This window comes from Vidua chalybeata, chromosome Z, assembly GCF_026979565.1.
Source record: "Vidua chalybeata isolate OUT-0048 chromosome Z, bVidCha1 merged haplotype, whole genome shotgun sequence".
In the NCBI taxonomy this organism is placed as follows: Eukaryota; Metazoa; Chordata; class Aves; order Passeriformes; family Viduidae; genus Vidua; species Vidua chalybeata.
The window spans coordinates 71,553,281-71,572,651 of NC_071570.1; the positions used below are offsets into that span (position 1 = coordinate 71,553,281).

General features: G+C 41.7%; 1 protein-coding gene across 2 annotated transcripts; it reads right to left on the reverse strand.

Annotated features, from left to right (window-relative positions):
• Positions 1-3,980: 3,980 nt before the first annotated feature.
• On the reverse strand, positions 3,981-14,239 carry STARD4 (StAR related lipid transfer domain containing 4). Of its 2 annotated transcripts, XM_053931492.1 has the most exons (6): positions 14,051-14,239; positions 13,804-13,933; positions 11,889-11,938; positions 9,321-9,447; positions 8,088-8,202; positions 3,981-7,518 (listed from the first exon to the last, which is right to left on the reverse strand). In XM_053931492.1, coding segments are annotated over exons 1-6 (651 nt in total). In that variant the 5' UTR covers positions 14,053-14,239; the 3' UTR covers positions 3,981-7,291. The 2 variants fall into 2 exon arrangements, with proteins under 2 accessions (XP_053787467.1, XP_053787469.1); XM_053931494.1 differs by lacking the exons at positions 9,321-9,447; positions 13,804-13,933; positions 14,051-14,239.
• Positions 14,240-19,371: the final 5,132 nt, after the last annotated feature.

The following is a 19,371-nucleotide window of genomic DNA, read 5'->3' on the forward strand; positions in this document are numbered from 1 at the left end:
AATGTTGTAAATATATATAGCGGACTCTCTCAAATTAGCTCCATGTCCTGTGTTCCTGACTCCTTATTTTACTGTTTAATGTGTAAGAAATCCTGTACTGTCAACACTGTTTTCTTATACTAGCAAAGGTGTAAGGAGTTTATATTCTGCTTGTTTAACTTTACCCTTTTGCTTCTGATTAAGCCTGTTTGTGTAGTAAATTTCTTAATACTGTGCAAGTGAACCAGAGAGAAATTTGAACCAGAAAAAATTACCATTTTGTTATTTCCATGTATTGTATGTGGGACCAGTGTATCTCCTTGTGTGTTTGCATGGGAATGCTGATAAGCCATAAGAAAATGCTTCAGTGCTGGGATGTCTATTTTTAGTAAGTGTCTTGCATGACTGATCTGATGCTAAATAAACTCATAAATCTAGAAAAGGTTACATCTATTATTTGCTGACAGCTGATGCTCAATGTAGAGCCAGGAACAATATTCATCCTTATAAAGAGGAGTCATCATGGGTATTATTGTTTATATTGCAAAGTCCAGGTTGAATTCCAGCTTGGCAGCATTTCCCCTGCTCCTCTTCCCTCAAAAGTTAGCAGCTGAATAACAAACAAAATCTGTTATTAGTGGTGGAGTACAGAACCAGGGGCTGTCCAGACTTCCCCTGTGCCCCAGGGTGGGCTATGTGATATAGATGTTTGTGCCCTTTTTTGTTAATTACTTCCAGTAATTAAGAAGTTACTACTTCCTTGTGCACTCTAGTTGTTAACTCTAGTTACTACCTCCTTCTACCTCTGCTTCTCTTTTAACTGGGAAGTATTTTACAAAGTCCCAAGTCTTTTTGTTGCAGTTAACAGTTTGTCTTTCACAATGATTTGTTTTCTGCAACCTAATCCAAAGATTATTAATGTGCTCCTTCATTCAGCATCCTCCTTTCTCAGCAGGACAAACTCCAGAAAACCCCAGAGGTCTTATATTTCTCTTCTTCCTGGAATATGGATTTTCTGCCTTTAGTTGACTACTCTTTGTCTTGAGCTATGTTGTCAAAAGCTGCATGTGCTACTTGAATGGAGAATGTTGCAAGACTGATGTGTTGAAAGAACTTTTATTTTTAATTTCTCTGCTCTCTTCCCACATCTGTCACCCTCGCTGGTGTTCCCTCTTTCCTGGTACTGGTGCATCTTGTTATTCTTGCCACCTACAACTCCTTAGTCTTGCAAACTGCTTGAATAGAAAGTTCCTTCATACCCTTTTGTGGGAGATGATTTTACAAAATCTCTCCTTCCTGGAGCAGTGTAAGAAATAAATTATTATAAGCTCTACAAGGCATTTTGCATGGCAACAGTGCTCCAGAAAAAAAAAAAATAGTCTAATTTGACACTTCCATGGATGTTGCTCAATCTTTTCCCAAGCTAATGTGAGGCATATATTCCTACTGCAGTTTCATGAAATCATCTTGATCACATCTCCATAACAGAATGGAAAAGGGCAGTGGAAACACCAAAGGAAAGAAAAGGGCAAGTATTGAGCTGGCTTTGAGCTTCCCCTGGAGCCCAAAGTTGTTTGCTTTTTGGCCGACCTCTGAAAAATAGCGCATCAAACAGCTGAGTTGGAGCTCGTGATACAGCACAACATTACACTGGTTTTATAGTGAGCTTGAGACAAATAAGGAAATGAGAAATAAGAAAGAACTAACAAGTCAGAGGAACTTTTAATGAGTAAGGATAGCTGGGGAGTTAAACATCCTGCCTCATAACTATCAAATTTCTTCATTTCTGTTGATGCCTGGTGCAGTCTTCTTCTTTAAAAAGCCCCGGGCTTTTGTAGTTATGACTAAATGCAGTTCTAGCATTTGTTTCCTTGAAAGTTGTACATGTCCCAGAAACTTTGTGTCTCAAATATCCAGCAATGCAGGTGGCTTTGGGAAGTGATTCAATATTTTTACATCCATGGTGAATTCTCCATACTTTCATTTGACATTTAAAAAAAAAGTGCATGATGGGTCTCTTCCCTCTTCCTTACTTCTTTGGTAATTGTGGTGGTCACCAGATTTCCTCAATTTCATTTCTACTGAAGCTCTATTCCCATGGTGTGGGCTGGAAGGCACACAGAAAGATGTTCTGCCCATGTTGAGCAGTTTTGTTAATTTAGCTGATTGAGACAGGGAGACCATGAAATTCTGCAGATATGGCTGTGCACATACAGGCTGCATCCTTGATCCTGTATGCAGAAGAGATGGTGGTTTGTAGAGACATGGCTTATGCTCCAGTGAAAAGGCCTGCTGTGGTTTCTTTCCTTCCCCTTTCAAATTGTGAGTAGCTTGAAATCCTGTTAGACATACAGACAAGGAGGAGTTGTATGGCACCCAAATAACATGGGTTGACCAAACTCGTGTTTGCTGCTGCTCAAATGCACCCACTTGAGCATTGCCTTGCCTCCCCAGTGCACCCTGGAGCTGGAATTAGTGATACCAATGCCTCAGCAGCAATGCTCCCTGAATGGAACCCAAACTGCAGGCAGCACCTCAGACTGACACGCTGATCCATTCAGGAAATCTTGGCATAATAATTTTCTCTCCAGGGTTATAAACTGCCTCAGAGAGGGGTCTGCGCTGGCAGGCAGGTCAGAAAGGCCCAGGTACAGACCTCAGGAAGTGCCTTCTACCCCTGTGCATCCCAGGGCAGAGCCAAACTGGCCCAGTGAGGGCTTGAACAAGATCAGTTTCTCATTGCACTTCAGGCAGTAACTGATCTTCTAAGAGCTCCACTTAGGTTACCTGTATCAGAGAAAAACTTCAGAGGATTATTAGCTTGTCCTAGTGTCTTGGCACACTGAAAGAAATGTTTTAAATAAAGTAACTCTGGAGAAGGCAGTTCTGGGTAATGTGTTGGTATTTGAGCCTCCTTAATCCAGATGTGGCATTTCTTATCATGTGGGTCAGCTATGAAATATGCACAGGTATCTCCTGCCGTTTGCTGTTACCATCAGTGTCTGCTTTCTCCCTGCTAGTGGCACAATCCCAAGGAAGGTTAACTCCATGATAAGCAGTCCCTTCCTGAACTGTAAAACTGAGTCACCAGTACAGCCCAATGAGGACTGGAAATCGTGGAATGTGTTACAAAGTTTAAATTGTGGTTTAGGACTTCAGAATATACTCTTTTCTTGAGAACATTTAATATTTAGCGTAGGTTCAAAATCTCTCTCATCTTTCTATTACCTTTCACCAGGAAATGGGTTTGAACATCAATGTTTTAACAATTATAGTAATTAATATCCTTAAGGATTTTCCAAGTGGCCCAAGTGGCCTCTATACCTATCCCTACCATACTTTGCAGAAGGTGACATGATACATGCCCTACAAGACTGTGCTGCTTCTCAGAGGTGACAGTTCCCTTTTCTCAGCAACAGAAGGCTACAATTCTTTCCACTGAATTCAAATGCTTTAGAACTCTACAGCCTTTATGCCAGCTTTGCAAGAGAAACAAGGGAAAGCTCTAGAGAAGATACAGGGATTGTCTTTGTTTCTGTAATTGCTAATTAAATACAAGTCAATATACATGTTGCAGCTTGTTTTATAGACCTAATATAATCTATATGCCTTCTGCCAGATGCTATATGCTCATGTGTTTCAGATTAACTTTATGGTTAATAGACCACTTCTAAAATATACAAAAAGGTAAATAATACTAAGCCAAAATAATAAAGTTCTTCCACCACAATCATGGGGTCATCATAAAAAATATCCTGCATATACAGTTTTAGAACTGAAGCCTTGAGTGCAGCTTTCAAGACATTTCAGTTGGGCATTTTCCTCAGTCTAAATCAAGAATCTAAGTGAAGGCAGGCTTTATGGCTTTCAAATTTAAGGAGACAAACTGGTATCATTAGAGATCACCATGCAGCTGAAGATGAACCCCATCATCAGACATAACTCCCCAAAAGTGCTACATATGGCTGCACAAGTATTGAATAAACTACATCACAAGCCTGTTGGAATCCATTCTTTATTCTGCAGTTGCACTCAAAATACAATTGCTTAAATGCTGAACAAAGTTAAACCCACTGTTAAAACAGACTTTGACTTTGACAGGCACAACTTGAGTGATTTCTTTAGAATTAGGGCTATTTTTCCAACAGTGAACCTCCTAGGTTAACCAACCAGGCTACACCATCAAAACTGTTCTGGCTACTTATGATTACTGGGGGAATTATATATTCTGTGTTTTATAAGTTCATCATGTTTCACATTTATAAATTCATCAAATTTGAGATCAGGGCCTGTGCACAGAACATCTCTCTGAAGTACCAGTCCACCTCCCAGCCAGATTTGGTAGAGTACTTTGACTGCCTCTAAATTGAGCTTAATCCCTGCTCTGCATCTTCTGCACATCACAGGCAGGTTTAATGCTGGAGGTTTTAGACGAGGAACAACAGAACTCAAACATGAAAATTGTCTTATCTTCAGTCATCTTTCCCACACACATACAAAGCACCTAGTTAAAGTGCCAAAGTGTAAAGTGTCACATTGCCCAAATCTTTAAAAATTAAGTTTAAAAAAATTATTAGCCATATAAAAATAATTTTGATGTGTCTATATACATGTTATTTGTCTAGCAAAACCAGACCTCTGCTATTCTTGGGCAATTTGTTCAGAAGTCACTTCTGGATAACTATATTCCTAAGTGATAGAAATCTATACTAAGCATTTACTTTGTCTCCCATTTCTTCTGCATAAGCAAAACATGGAGAATAATGCAACAGTGGGAGAAGAGGCTCTGATATTGTGGCTTTCTTGGTTCTGATGTACTCTGGTAAAGAACAGTTCTCCTTCCCTCTCCATCTACAGCTATATAAAAATAATATAAATTTCAGGTTCAAATAAATACATTTGACATTGGACATCTTCTTTCTAGTTCCGTATTAGTCTGTAGCTGAAATTTTTATTAGGAGTATCAATATAAAAAATACACTAGCAATTTTCTTATTTTAGCTCAAGTTCTTCTTTCTTCAGCTGCACTGTGCTTCACCAACCTGTCTCTACTAAAAGCAGAAAAAGCCATTTCACTGGATACTAAATATGGATAGATACTGTGTATGTGTCAGAGCCACTAAAATGGGTGTTTGGAATAATTACTTCTTCAGTGCCTGCTGTTGTATAAACATCCTCCTGTAAGTGTCTTGTGCTCCTTCCGACCCATTTCTCCAGCACTGAAGTATCACTGTGCAGATTTAAACTGGGCAATATTTTTCTCTATGTACATCTGTATCACAGCCCCTCCATTAGTCAGTCCCAGCAGCTCCAAAAAAGGAAGGCATGAATATGCAGATTCACTGCATATGTGATCTTTGTAACTGGGAAGAAAAAATAGGATACACTTCAAAAGTTTCCTCTACAATCATGTCATCATTCATCCCATGGAGCAGCACTGCCAGAGATTTCATAATTGCCTCTGTACCAGTACTAGAAAGGAGAGGATTCTGGCAGCAATTCCTTGGTGTCCTTGGTGGTAGAAGATCACCTTGTGAGCTTGCAGTACTTTGGCAGACACAAGGAAGATAGAAAAAAAGTGGGAAGACTAATCGAGGTATTTAAAGGGCAAGGCAGAATACACTAAACCTAACAAGGAGTTAACATTTTCTGACCATGAAGACATCAAAGGTTGTTTGATGCATTGTTTTTAACAGTCTTAAATAGTACTAAATACCTTAAAACATGAAGCAGGTTGAAGAAGCACCCACTATATTTGATATTATGTATTCTCAACCTTTCTGGTTGAGCAACGAAAAAGGAACGTTGTCACTATTCAGAGTTCAGTTACAGTGGCCAGTGTCAAAAAAGCCAACATTGCTGGGGACTTTCATCTGAATTTTTGGTTTTTTGGAAGTCCCTTACCTGTCCCTGGATTGTATGTATACAACTGGCTCCACAATATCAGGGATCCAAGACACCTTCCTAAACTCGTACACAGTCAAACTTACCACTGTGAGCACTGGCTAAACATGGGGGATAACTACACTGTCACCTGAGCAAATGACACATACTAACATTAAAGGCTAATTAAACATCAGATTTTAGAGAGAATTCATGTTCCTAGCAGGGAAAGTGTTATTTTTTTAATGCTCTGCAATATATCTGTCAGAATCACTAGATTGCTGAATATCCTTGAAATTTGCATCTTAAAAATAGACCCTGTATCCTTCAGCAGATCTCAGCAATTCTGCAGTTGGCAGAATTGCTTCAGTCGTTCATGTTTTAAGATGTTAGTTTATTGCAAAGATCAATCTAGGGGCAGTACCACAGAACATTCCACAGCACCACAACACTGGCAAGTCTGTCCAGTTGTGGCTACAGCAATGCCAATCCCTGAAACAAATGAGTGGCTCTTTCTGTTGCTTTTATAATTCCAGGGTTTGCAGTTAAGGAAATATACACAGAAAGAAAACCCCACAAAAACACAACCAAATGAAATCCCCACACACACTATTACATGTAAATTTAAATTAATAAGTCCTTAGAAGTACAGGGTATCACAGAAGATCCATTGGAGGTTTGCTATTTTCACAATTGTGTGATTAAAAGCCCACAAAAAAAACCTATGGAAAGTCACCTTATGACCTAAATGAGCTTTGGATCAGCTGTAAGGGCATTTCTTTATGCACTGAGACTGTTATGTACAACAGTAAAGAAGTTACAGTTACAACATCGAAGAAATGCCAATAATGAACACTTATTTTTGCTTTCAAGTACAAATAGCTTTCTTATGAATAGTATAATTTAACAACTTAGCTATATAATATCCAAGTGATAAATCAAAGTAAATTTTAAAAACAAATTACAGATGCAGCTGAACAAACTTTAAAAAAAAAATTAGGCAAATATAAATATATATATATTATAAAATTACACCTTCAATGAGATGCTGCCTGTACAGCAACCTGCACCATCAAAATCTTAAGCACCTGGCTCCCAAAACTGCTGGAGAGAGCTGAGCTCACACTGCATTTTTCAAGCCCACACACACATCTTGTGCTTTCTACTGAGGAAAGATTCAGTAGAGATTCAGGCTATTCCTCACAAAGGTGCAGAGTGTTGAGATGCAGAAAGCATCTTCCACTATGCACTGGGAATATATGCCAATTTTCACATCAAAAAGCACTTGCTAAAGTTGTTTGGATCCTCAACACAAAGGTTCAGGTGTCATTTGGGAAGCGTGTTACCTCAATTTAGGACATAACTTATGCTAAGCTAAACAATACAATCTGATTGCAAGGAATTCACTGGCTTTTAAGTCACTGTTTGTCTATGTTTTGAGTGCCTTTTTGAGGTCAGAGTAGAAATTGGCCAGGGTACTAGACATGGCAGTGTCTACTGCAGACTGTGGTAGCATCCCTCGCAGTTCAGTCTGGATGTAGCCTGTCAAAAGACTGTGGCCAGGAGAGTCCTTGAGAGGGACACAGAACCAGCCACAAGGGTGATTGAATCCACGGACAAAGTTTGGTCTCACATCTCCGTAGTCCAGGCTTATGCCTATCAAGGAAAATAAAACAAATGAACAAAAAGGGGAATTAATTTGAGAGAGGTTAAAAAAGATTAACATTCAGTAAATTTGAAATATATAAGCTTCTGGTTGGGGAAATTAGTAGTAGTATTGACAGGCACACTACGAGTTTCTGGGTATTTTCATGCATGGAATTTGCTGTTCATCCAAACTCTGCGACAGACAGGAGAGCATGATAAGCAAAAAATCAAATGTTAGAAGAGGACATTCCTTCCATTTACAAGAAGCAAGTTGTCACTCATCCCAGTTTGCTCTAAGACCTGAGCTGGAGGACTCGTCTCTAACACTCCTGCCCCACAGGTGGCGTAAGTGAAACCTGGCAGAAAGGAATGGTTCATGGGTAAACCAGTAATTGTACACTTCTTTAAATATGTAAAATGTTAAAACACCTTTAAATTTGTTAAAACGCCTTGAATTTATCTGCTGAAGACCATCTTAGACCATTTTTGGAATGTTTACTACTACTAAATCTGAATCAAATCTTAAGCCAAGCAACTGTTGCAAAATAAGAATTTAGCAGAGGCAAGTGGTGGCTTACCACATGTTAGAAGACCATCTTCATAGCTTGTAGTGTAAGAGAAATCCACAAACTCTCTTGGTGCTATGATGTTCCAGAGCTGACCAGCAGTTGTATAGCGCATCACACAGCAGTTCTTGTGGAGTAACAGAATTATAAGGGCAAAAAAATAAATATATCTTAGTATAATGAATACAGGGAAACATAATGCTTGCAGGCAGCTAACATTTTTCATGAAGGTCATGAAAAATGACAACTACAACTGCAAATTCAGTGAGGTCTGAATGGCTGTGCCATTCTCAACCTAAAAGCTGAAAGTTTTAAGGACTTGTGGTCTACAACTGAGAGCTGTGGAAGCAGAGAACATCTGGCACCATAAAGGTTCAAAAATCTAAAGCTACACAATTATGGCATGCCTGACAACTGAAAGCCACAAGGCTCTTATGTCGCCAAGGAGCACTTGGGAAGTCAAAAACGATCACGAACAAACTTCAAGAGAAATCTCTTGGTACTAAGATCAAATACTTTTAATCCACTAAGTGAAAAATAAAATTGAACTGAAGAACAATTCTTCAAAAAATGCTTTCTTACAATAGAGTCTGTATAAATTTTATAGACAAAATACCTTGTCATATAAATCTTCCTTCAGAGACAGAGCAACAAGCCACACATCCAGATGAGGGTTTTGAATTCACACTGAATGTCTGCATTAACCAAAGGAAGGCTATTAGCTGTTCTATAACCAGCTTCAAACCTACCTTTCTTTTATCAAGTCCTGACCCTCATTATGAACTATTTTGTGTCTCAGCACAAAGCCATGCTACACAAGTCAGCCCTACAGGAACAGGGGAAGGTTGCAGCTTCCATATATGTGGACTATTACTATTGTTTGCTGTGGAACGGAAGAAAGCAGACTGTATGAAACGGCTTTGGCATACACAATATCACACTGTAGCCCTCTGTATGCAAATTTTATCAGAGCCTACCAGAGCTCCCAGGTCCAAGAGAATTGTGACTGACTCCTTTATTTTTAGCATTAATGGAAAGATGAACTTCAAGCTTCAGAATAGGACTGTGCTGCAAGAGAGCCCGATCTGTGGTCATACTAAGTATGTATGCACAGTGCTGCTTGTGCATGCAAAAGAAGGCTGAAAAAGGTTCAGATCTGTTGGAATTGCTCTGCTCGACATGAATGTTTTAAATTCATGCATTTATCAATACACATTTCCCTTAAGAATCTAATCCAGTCTTCACCTCTTCAAATGTTTCCATGATGTCCATTGAAGTCATTAGGCTGTCCCAGTCTATCCTATAAGGTCCAGGGCGAATATGATCCACTATTCTGTTAGTAACATCCTCCACCACTCCTTGAGCTTTGTAGCTAGAAAAATGTGTTTACATTTAGTAAGAAATCCTTTATATTCTATTAATTTTCAGCAGTACACTTACATTAACACCTTGGTACCAGGAAGTACCGTCAGTGGACAATTGCATCACAGAAACAGTAGAAGAGAACACCCATCTATTCTTCTCTGCAAGAAATTTTCTTCCAAAAAATTTTGGCTTTTCTTTACACAGTTAGTATTTTATAAATGACAAATTCCTTCATTGGATAAAAATTATCCTGTTTATTTCTCTAACAACTGTAACAACTTTTCATTTTACTCCTATTGCTTGGCTAGCAAGGGAGTTCACCAGAGGTAAGTAAACCTAAAGTAAAAAGGAGATCAGAAATACAATGGGAAAATATTTTTCATAAAGCAGAAGTAACAGGATGTTGGAGATTGAAATGCTTGGTTTATGGTTCAAACAGTTTTATGAAGGACTTCTGCCTATTATATCAAAACTGTATAATAAAGCTGTACAGAAGGCACCCTTAATGGGCCTCCTGACTGAGGCCGTGGACTGTAAATCCATTTGAAAATGATTCAGGTCTGGGCTGGGGGAGAAAAATACTTTCACAGGATTAAGCCCCACACCTTTGGGTGGAGGCCACAGCCCCAGGCTTATCTGCTGTTAGGCTGGAACAGACCCTCACAGCAAAAAGGGGAGGAGAAGACGTTTTGGGTGTGTGGTGAAAAAGCCTCTGCTCCAAGGCAGTGAAAGAACTGCTGTGCACACCAGCTCAGCTGTGGGGCCTCTTCACCCCGGCAAAGCCACATCTAAGGGATATCCACATGAAGGACAGCAGAGGGGCTGTCACGGCCCATTAAAGGGATCCCCCAAAGGGGTCCCCAGACCCTACAGCAGAGCTGCACATGATGCAACAGATCCAGAGTCATGCAAGGGACAGTGTCAAACCTGCCCCCCTCAGGGAGGCATCTGGGCATCCCCACCTGCCCAAACATATATTAATCCATGGGATTATAGACTTTTGGATGGGGGACCCTCACCACCAAGAAGACTAGACTGAGGGGAGCAGTGAGACATCACTGGGACCCACAGAGGGGTAACATGTTTCTACTTACCCTACCTCTGTCACTCTCCTTGTCCCCCCAAACATACCTCCCTTTTTCTTGCCTCTTTTACATTAAATAAAATGTACCAATTTTTCAGTATCAACATCTAGCCTTGTCTGGTTTTAATCAAGTTTAGGGGAATATTCGAATGTTTTTGGGCTAATTCTGCTTTATTCACAGAGAGTTAGCTCTCTTTACTCTTCTGTGATTAGAGCAGATCATAACACAGGAGTAGAACCAAGCTAATGAGAAACTACATTATTCTTTAGTGGCATATGATTACCAAATAAAATAATTTGTTACATGACATTACAGAACATTCATTTGTAATTAGATATTTTAGTAGACACCAGAGATGCTGTTTTCTTGAGTTACTGGGCCTCCAAATCCTGAAGTGGAAAAATCTATCAAAATTATTATTCTCAAAATACATTATATTCATTAAGATGTTCTTATTTATAGTAAATAATCAACAATAGATTCACCTCTTCAGTTGTGCACTTCACCCATAATGATCTGTATGGAGCCCATCTCAGCTGAATACTTGGAACTGGAAGACCACATGAACATGTCAGTGGCTTCCAGTAAGTGTCTGGAAAGCTATTCAAAGTGTCCTTTAGTTCTCCAGGTGCATAAACAACCCTGGGGTCTTCACCTGCACACAGCAGTCACTGCCCCCACCGGCAATGGCTCAACTACACAACCTGCTGGTGCCAGTGGGCCCTTGGAGCTCTTGGGTGTCTGGGGCCATCAGTTCTCGCAGATTCAACAGGATTTAAATTCCGTGGGGTGTATCAGTCTTTGAGATAATTTTAAACTACCTTTTCACAGGACTTTTTGTTTCTTCAGAGTGCTGTCTTTTCGTAATTATTTCTCTACCTAAACCTACAGATACCAACAGAACCCAGTGACAGACACTCACACAGGAAGGGCCTTTATGCCACACAAACAACCCCACACAACCCCCTCACAACCCTCCACTTGGTATTTTGGAGTTGCACAGTCACTGCAAGAGTCCAAGGACTGACTGAGCTGTCACTCAGTGACCCTTCAGGACTACTGAACCAAGACTTTAACCAAGCTTTACAGGACATCATTTCTGGGCAGATGCTGTTGCCACTTCAGCCAATGGGAGTCCTGTGGTGTGTTCCAGACTCCACCATTATTTTAGACCCCATGCAATGCTAAAGAATCAAACTGAAAAACTAGAAAAGAATCGTACAGCCACAATAGGTAACCCATTTAGCTTCCCCTCTGGAGGATCTGTGTAGCTGAGGGCTGTAGAATTCAGTCTTGATTTCTAAATTCTACAGAACATATCCGTGGAACATTAAAAATGTATCTCTTGTGCAGGCGAACTTACAGGTATCCACTGAATTCCTCTGATGGTTTACGCCAGATAGTTGCATCTTTCTGAAAGAAAATATAAGACACAATGTTAATTGTCACCTGGATACAATTAGAAGAAGTCCAGAAAATGCTTAAATTTCATTGAAGAAAAGCAGCCAACTTTATCATTAGCAATGGTTCACCTGGGCACCACTGCACACTTTTCTTCAGATTTTTCAGATATCTCTTACTTGTAATTTTCTATTACTTTAAAAAAAATCAGAAAATTTGCTTTCTCAGAGTCAAATGCTAGAAGTGCAATAGTAGGGCTTGGTACGCCAATCAGTTTACTGTGAAAACACACAGAATAGTGGAACAACATCAGGAGGGAAAACCTTTCAATTGCAAGGCCACTGGAAAGCCAACAGCTGGATGCTACTCAGACAGGAAGACTATACTACTTCTGTTTGTACTCCTGTAACACAAGTTACAGAGATGTGCATGAGGTGCGGGTGCAGACAAGAAAGCTCAATTACCTTTCTCTCCTAGATGCCTGACTAGAAGAGTCTTGCAAGCAGTAGTCTATTTATTTTAACGTTACACAGAGAAAATAGAGAAACCAATATCTTCTGATTTTTACATAATTATGACATGGAACCTCTGTACAAAATGTCTGAATTTTGGTGTTGAAAAGAGTACCATATGGCACCACTTTTTTTGGAGTCATGATTATATAAGCACAAAGGACCAAATGTCCCAAAGAACAGTACTGTTAAGTACCACATCCAGAATACTTTAAAGTATTTTGGGGCACAACACATCTCCTTATGGTAGGTAAAGCACTGAATTTCTTTTACATGGCACAATACCAAAATGGAAAGAAGGGATGAGAGAAAGGAGAGAGGAAGGAAAGGCTGGAGAGAGGGGCAAAATCAGAGGATTTGGAACACAAGGATGCAGGTAACTTTTTAAAGGAATACAGTAGTACTTAATATAACAACTCAAGAATATTAATAGGAATAGACAACATTTAGTAGAGGTGGTATAGGTGTATTGCAAGAGTGAAAGGCTTGTATGCTCTGTTCCTCCCTCTCCAGACAGAAAATTTATTAATTTTGCAAATAATCAAGTTACATTTGGAACAGTTGCCTCTGTCGTATCAGTGTCTGCTCATAGTAGAAGAAAAAATAAAAGTACTACTCAAACCACTGTAACAAAAAGACAAAGATAGAAATTTACCACGCTACTCCTGCTATATTGCTACACTTCTACTTTCTGTGGAGCACAGCACTAAAAAGCATTTACCCAGCCTAGAACTGATGCACAAGCAAAGGCTATTTAGCTTGTCGAAGCACAACTCAAAAGAACCGGCAGCTCAAAAGAAGAGGATGACAAACTGCTTGGAGAAAGCAGGAATTGTATTCCTTTTCAGGGGAGGAAACTTATGATAAGGTGTGGTCTCTAAAGAACAATAGAAAAGTGAAACAGTATGAGAGGAAGCCTTGAGAATTATCTCGTTTCTTAAGAGGAAAACATTTGGAGGCTGAAGCATGATGAACTATTTATTGACAAAAGATTCCAGACGCCGGCAGGCTGTGCCTGCTTTGCTGAAAGTACACGTGAGCCTCTTGCAACACTATTAATGCTAAGTACTTCACATTTTGTTGTAAGTCAAGCTTATAAACCTACACAGGTTCTTCCGTGAGACACTCCCCTGAGAACGGGTAGAAGAAATTACAGAGTATGCCTGAGAACAGAAAAAAAAACACATCCTGCCATCTAAAGATATTCTAGAGAGATGGTTTCACAGCGTCTGTCAGTTTAAAGTCCGGCAGGGCGCGGCGAAGTGTTTCTCAGCCGTGTGGCACGGCACAGCGGGCTCTTTCCGCCGCACCGGCGAGCCACGGCTTCCTGTGGAGCAGAACCGGGAAGCTGCCGAGAGCACTCACGGTTTTCTTCGCCACCCGCCACTCGCCGTCTCCGATGCTGTGGTACCGAACCAGCGTGTTCCGCAGCTTCGAGGCCAGGGGAGCGGGATTGGGCAGGGGATCCATTTGCTTCCCTCCTGCGCGAAGGTGCCTAATTACACAGACACAGAGCAGAACAAGGGCACGGAGTCAGGGATGCCAGCAACAGCGCGGATCTTCCAAACCCGAACGGAGGATGCGGGAAACACCGCTGCGCGCACGCACGCACATCTCCCAGCCGGGCACGGGTGGCAGAGAGCGCCTGCCAGGGACTAAGGCCGAGGACCAGGGGCAGGCCGAGAGCCAGCAGCCGCCACCCCAGCGCCAGCCCCGTCCCGGGATCCGCCGGGAACGCAGCACAGACTCGCTCCCCTCACGGCCGCGGCGCCGCCCCGGCACCGCGCTCCCCCGCGGCCCGTCCGACAGCGCGCGACACCGGCAGCCAATCAGAGCGCGACCGCCCCGCCGGCACAGCCAATGGTGGCTCGGTCCGACGGGAGAGGGGCGGGGGGACCGCCCCTTTGCGTCACGCGACCTCGCGATATGTCGCCACCATGACGTCATGAGCCAGGGGCGGGGGCTTGGCCCAGATTGGGAATGGCGGCGGTGGTGTGAGGAGGGGCGGGGGAGCGAGACCCGCACCCGCGTCCAGCCCCGGCAGCTGCGGGGACACCGCGGCTCCGCCTCGCTGGGCCAGCGCCAGAGCTTCTCTGCTCACGCGCGTCTGGAAGTGTCGCTTTGTACTGATCGCAGAGGGACACAGAATCAGCTGAATTGAAAGGGTCGCATCGGGATCTTCGAGTCCCAAATCCTGTCCTGTTAAAGAGTCACGGAATGTCTGAGAGCAATGTCCAAATGCTTACTGCACTTGGCTGCAATTGCAGCTTGGTGCAGTGACACTGCCTTGGGGGGCCCGTTCCAGTGCCCAGCCACCCTCTGGGGCAAGAACCTTTACCTGATACCCAACCTAAACCGCCCCTGACACAACTTCAGGCCATTCCCTGGGGTGCTGTCACTGTGCTCCCCAGAGGAGAGATCAGGGCCTGCCCCTCCTCTTCCCCTTCCAATGAGGAATTTGCAGACTCCAGTAGGGTCTGCCCTCAGTCTCCTCCAGGCTGAGCAGACCAAGTGCCCTCAGCCGCTCCTCACAAGGTTTCTCCTTCACTATCTCTGTGTCCCTTCTTTGGACACTCTCTAGTAGCTTTAGATCTTTTTTACATTGTGGTCTCCCAGACTGCCCCCAGCACTGGAGGTGAGGCTGCCCCAGGCCAGAGCAGAGTGGGACAATCCCCTTCCTTGCCCAGCTGGCGATGCTGGGCCCGATGTCCCCAGGACAGGGATGTCCCTCCTGGCTGCCAGGGCACTGTTGGCTCATGTTCAACTTGCCAGGGACCAGGACCTCCAGGCCCTTTCCACGGTGCTGCTCTCCAGCCTCTCATTCCCCAATCTTTCCATACATCCAGGGTTGCCCCATCCCAGGTGCAGAGTCCAGCATTTTTCCTTGTTGAACTGCACACAGTTGGTGATTGCCCAGCCCTTTGGTTCATTGAGGTCTCTGCAGGGCCTCTCTGCCTTTGAGGGAGTCAGCAGCTCTTCCCTGTCTTGTATCCTCTGCAAATTTGCCGAGTCTCCCTTCCGGTCCTGCGTGCAGGTTGTTTATGAAGATGTTGAAGAGCACAGGGCCGAGGATGGAGCCCTGCAGAGCCCTGCTAGTGACAGGTCACCAGTTTGATGTCACCCCAGTCACTGCAACCCTTTGTGCCCAACCCGTGAGCCAGCTGCTCATTCATTATGTGGCATGTTTATCCAGGTGTTCAAAAGATCAATTATTTGTAAGCAGAGCAGCCTAAAGCTTAAGATTTAGGGCTCAATGTGCTTCAGTGTCATGACTTAGGGGGAGGTTGACAATGCCTAGAAGAAGAATGTACTGTTGCAAAATGTGGAAGATGTAAAACTTTTTTAAGAAGGGTTATTCTTTAACGTATTATTTTTTTATATTTTCAACAAGAAGAAAGATTTAATCGCTGAAACAGAAAGCAGCCAACAAGCTCTAAGTGATGTCCAGGTGTTAGAAAAACAAACTACTTTTTGGCAGAATTGCCTTGTTAAGGTTTAGGGCTTTGCATGCTCCAGTGATCTCAGACCTAGGGGAGGTTTGCAAAGCTTCGGGAGAAGGATGTACCACTGATGGTGGACACAAAGAATGCAGCATTTACAAGCCACAAGGACATCTGGCAGAATCCCCAGAAAAAGGAGGAAACTAATAAAGGAACACAGCAATTGCACTGAATCAGGAATGACTGGGTAAAAAGTAATTCCAGCAGCAGGAGATGCAACCATTGACCCAAAAGTAAAGACTGAGCATGCAGACTAATTAACATAAGGAGGGACTCACTTAACCTATGGAAGATAGGCTACTGATTAATAAGAGAACTATGCAATTTGTAGCCAATGAACATTAATTCTTATTTTTGCTAAAATGTATAAATAGTAAAAAGTTCTGGGAGTCGTGATGCTGGCTTTGCAGATTTGCCACCAACTCCCCATTGCTGCGCAGGTCTGTAAATAAATCTAGTATCTCTATTGTGTGCATGGATTGGCTTCCTGCACACCAGGTGCAAGAACATATTTGGGGACAACAGGCCTTCTTTACAGTGACCATATAAAGGTTTACACAGGGCTACAGCTTTCCAGAGTCCTGTGTATTTGCTGTTCAGCTGAAACATGTCCTGCAAGTGCAAATGGTGGGCAGGAGCAGTGAAGGAAGATTCCCTGGGTCAGCATCTCCAGCTGTCTGTTAGCTGTGGCTTTTGTCACAGCATCTGAAACTGAAAACAACATCGTTTGTCCAGCCACAAAGGGCTTAAGGTTCTGCAGAGCATGGTGAGTGACACGTTGAGGTGAGAAAGCCTAAGATGCTCCTGGTCCAGTCAGCAGTGCTTGCAATACAACTCAGCAAGATGCTGAGGAAGTGTTGAAGTTTCAATTTGAGTAAGCAGACCGAATTCCTATCCTAGGAAATGGCAGCACCTACAATCAGCCCACAGCTGAAGCAAACTCCAAGAGTGTGTGTAAGGGCTTGTTTCCTGCAGGCTTGCACTGTTCACTGGGCATCATTCAGTCCGGCAAACACATTAGACAATGTCCAATGTAAAAAGTTAAACCTCTTGTAAGGACAGGAAGATAAATGGGTTAAAAAGCAGATGATTAGAGTGGGAGGTCAACAGATCTTCTTTGTGTGGTAATGTGTTCATTTTAGCCAATGCTGGCTCCCAAAATGAGTGTTTTGAACATGGTTTTGTTTTCAATACAGGGCTTTACACCAGACCTTTTGAACTGTCCCTAGTTCCCTTTGCAATTTGTAGTTCTTGCTCATTTTTCCCTAATTGAAAACGGGTCTCTAAATAAAGGTCATGCTAGCACATACTAAAAAAAAAAAAAAACAAAAAACAACAAAAAACAAGATATTTTACATGCAATCCTTGAAATTTTATAAATTGCAGAATCAAGACAGAAGTTTTGAGTTGAAAGCTTAGTGACTATACAGGAACATACTTCATTCATCTTCCTTCAGGTTGCTATTATATTTCTCTGAATGAAAACGTGTACATTTGACCAGTCCCTGGCTGCTTTCTTCATTCTTCCTTGCCCTGTTATACTCATTGAAGTCCATTGCTTTCATGCCGTTGAACATAACATTCCTTCCCCATGGGCTATTACTAGTTTAAACCACAAGTGTAAATTTGTTTATTTTTTAAGAGGAAAATTTCTTTTTCTTGAAAGGGGGAATGGCAAGTCTGCATTGATAAATGCTGATGTTTTTAATAACCTTATTTGTATGAATGTTTTATGTTTCTGTGGACTGGGTGGATTTTAACAGAAAGTTGTTTGGATTTTTTAAAGCTTCTCTGAGTATTCATACATCAAGTTTCTCAAGTTTAGGAGATCTGTTATGTTTATATGTTATACTGTGCAAAGTAGTCTTGTAGATACTCTGTATTCTCTGTTAAATATATTTAACATTAATTTTATTATCTGAGCCAACAGGATGCTTTCAGGGCTTATAAACTGGTTCTTGCTCACAGTCAGGTATTTCCATACCTTGTGGATTCCCAGCTGTGCAGAGCACAGTGTCAGTGAAGCATGTGAGATAACCAATGTGATGCTGAATATGTTTCCTGTCTTAACATTCCTTTGTGAGTTATAGCAATACCTACAATGCCACCAGTTTGTGCCTATGTGAGAAAAGGACTGTGAGGATGTGAATGTTAAATATTGCTAACAATACCACAGCTGAGCTTTTACTGCTCCTTCCTGCTGGTCTCTCTGGCCCATCTCTGTGCAGTAACTTCTGAACCACTCCCAAATTACACCACAGCTGTGTCATGCCTGAGGTATGCTGTATTCCTGTGGAAGAACATCTGTTCCTCTTGTTACATAACACCTTGCATGGGTGAATTTTGATTATCATAATGGGTAAGGCCCACAAACACTGTCAAAAAGCCCAAAATACCTCTGTACCCCAACTGGGAAGTAACTAGATAAAATAATTTTCTTTCTGGAAACATCTGCATTTACCTCCATGAAAAGAATGCTTGTCTTAGAATGCCTGATAATTCATATTAGAAATCCTGTTTTTTGGAAAAGTAGGAGATTAACTACTGTCATTTAATTTTAGTTTACCAGTGCCTGGCAATAGCTTTGATCACTGAAGGTGCTTCTCTGTAGAATGTATAACAATCTTGCCTGGTTTTCAGACACAAGGAACTGTAGACATTTAATCCTAATGTCTTGCAAGTCAGCAAAATGTCTGCAGTTTACCAAACATATTGGACCAAGTTCTGCTTTTGTACAAAAGGGTATAGAACCACTAATACATAATGTGTTCACTCGTATATGACACTCAGCATGCTGGTTCCAATCCAGAAGAGTACCCAAAATATTTAACTGGATGAAACCTTAACTCCAGCTGTTGGAAGAAGAGCAAATGGCACCCAGTTACCTCATTAAAGTTATTCTGACCAATTTTTTTCTCTTAAATTTAGATGTATTTAGTGCCCTTTCCAGGTAAAAAAAAAAAAAAAATGTCCTTCATGTCCCTGGCAAGTATTATATGATTCTAAAGTTCAGCAGGCTGCCATTAATAATAATGTATTTGATACTCAAAGTTAAATATAATCTGAATCAACTCAAAGTTAAATATAATCTGAATTTGTGTCACACAGAGAACTCTAAAAAACCCAGCATATTTTGTCCTGCCAAGACTGTTCTTTGCTGGTTGAGCTGGCTTGATCATATGGAAATACAGTATCTTCATTTAGAATTAAATTAATACTGCTCTTCAGAATCAAATCTGAATTTTGGAATTGAAAAAGCAAATCCAAGATCCATGTTACCAGGCTTACTGTTTTCTCACTGCTTTTTACCAAGTAATCAATAGCTACAGGTATGTTGAAAAGCTGGGATTTTTCTTCTAGTTTTCTGCCTCATTAGGAGCTTTCTTCTTTCTACAAGCATTAACTAAGGCTTGAGCAATTAGAGGTGTCAGAT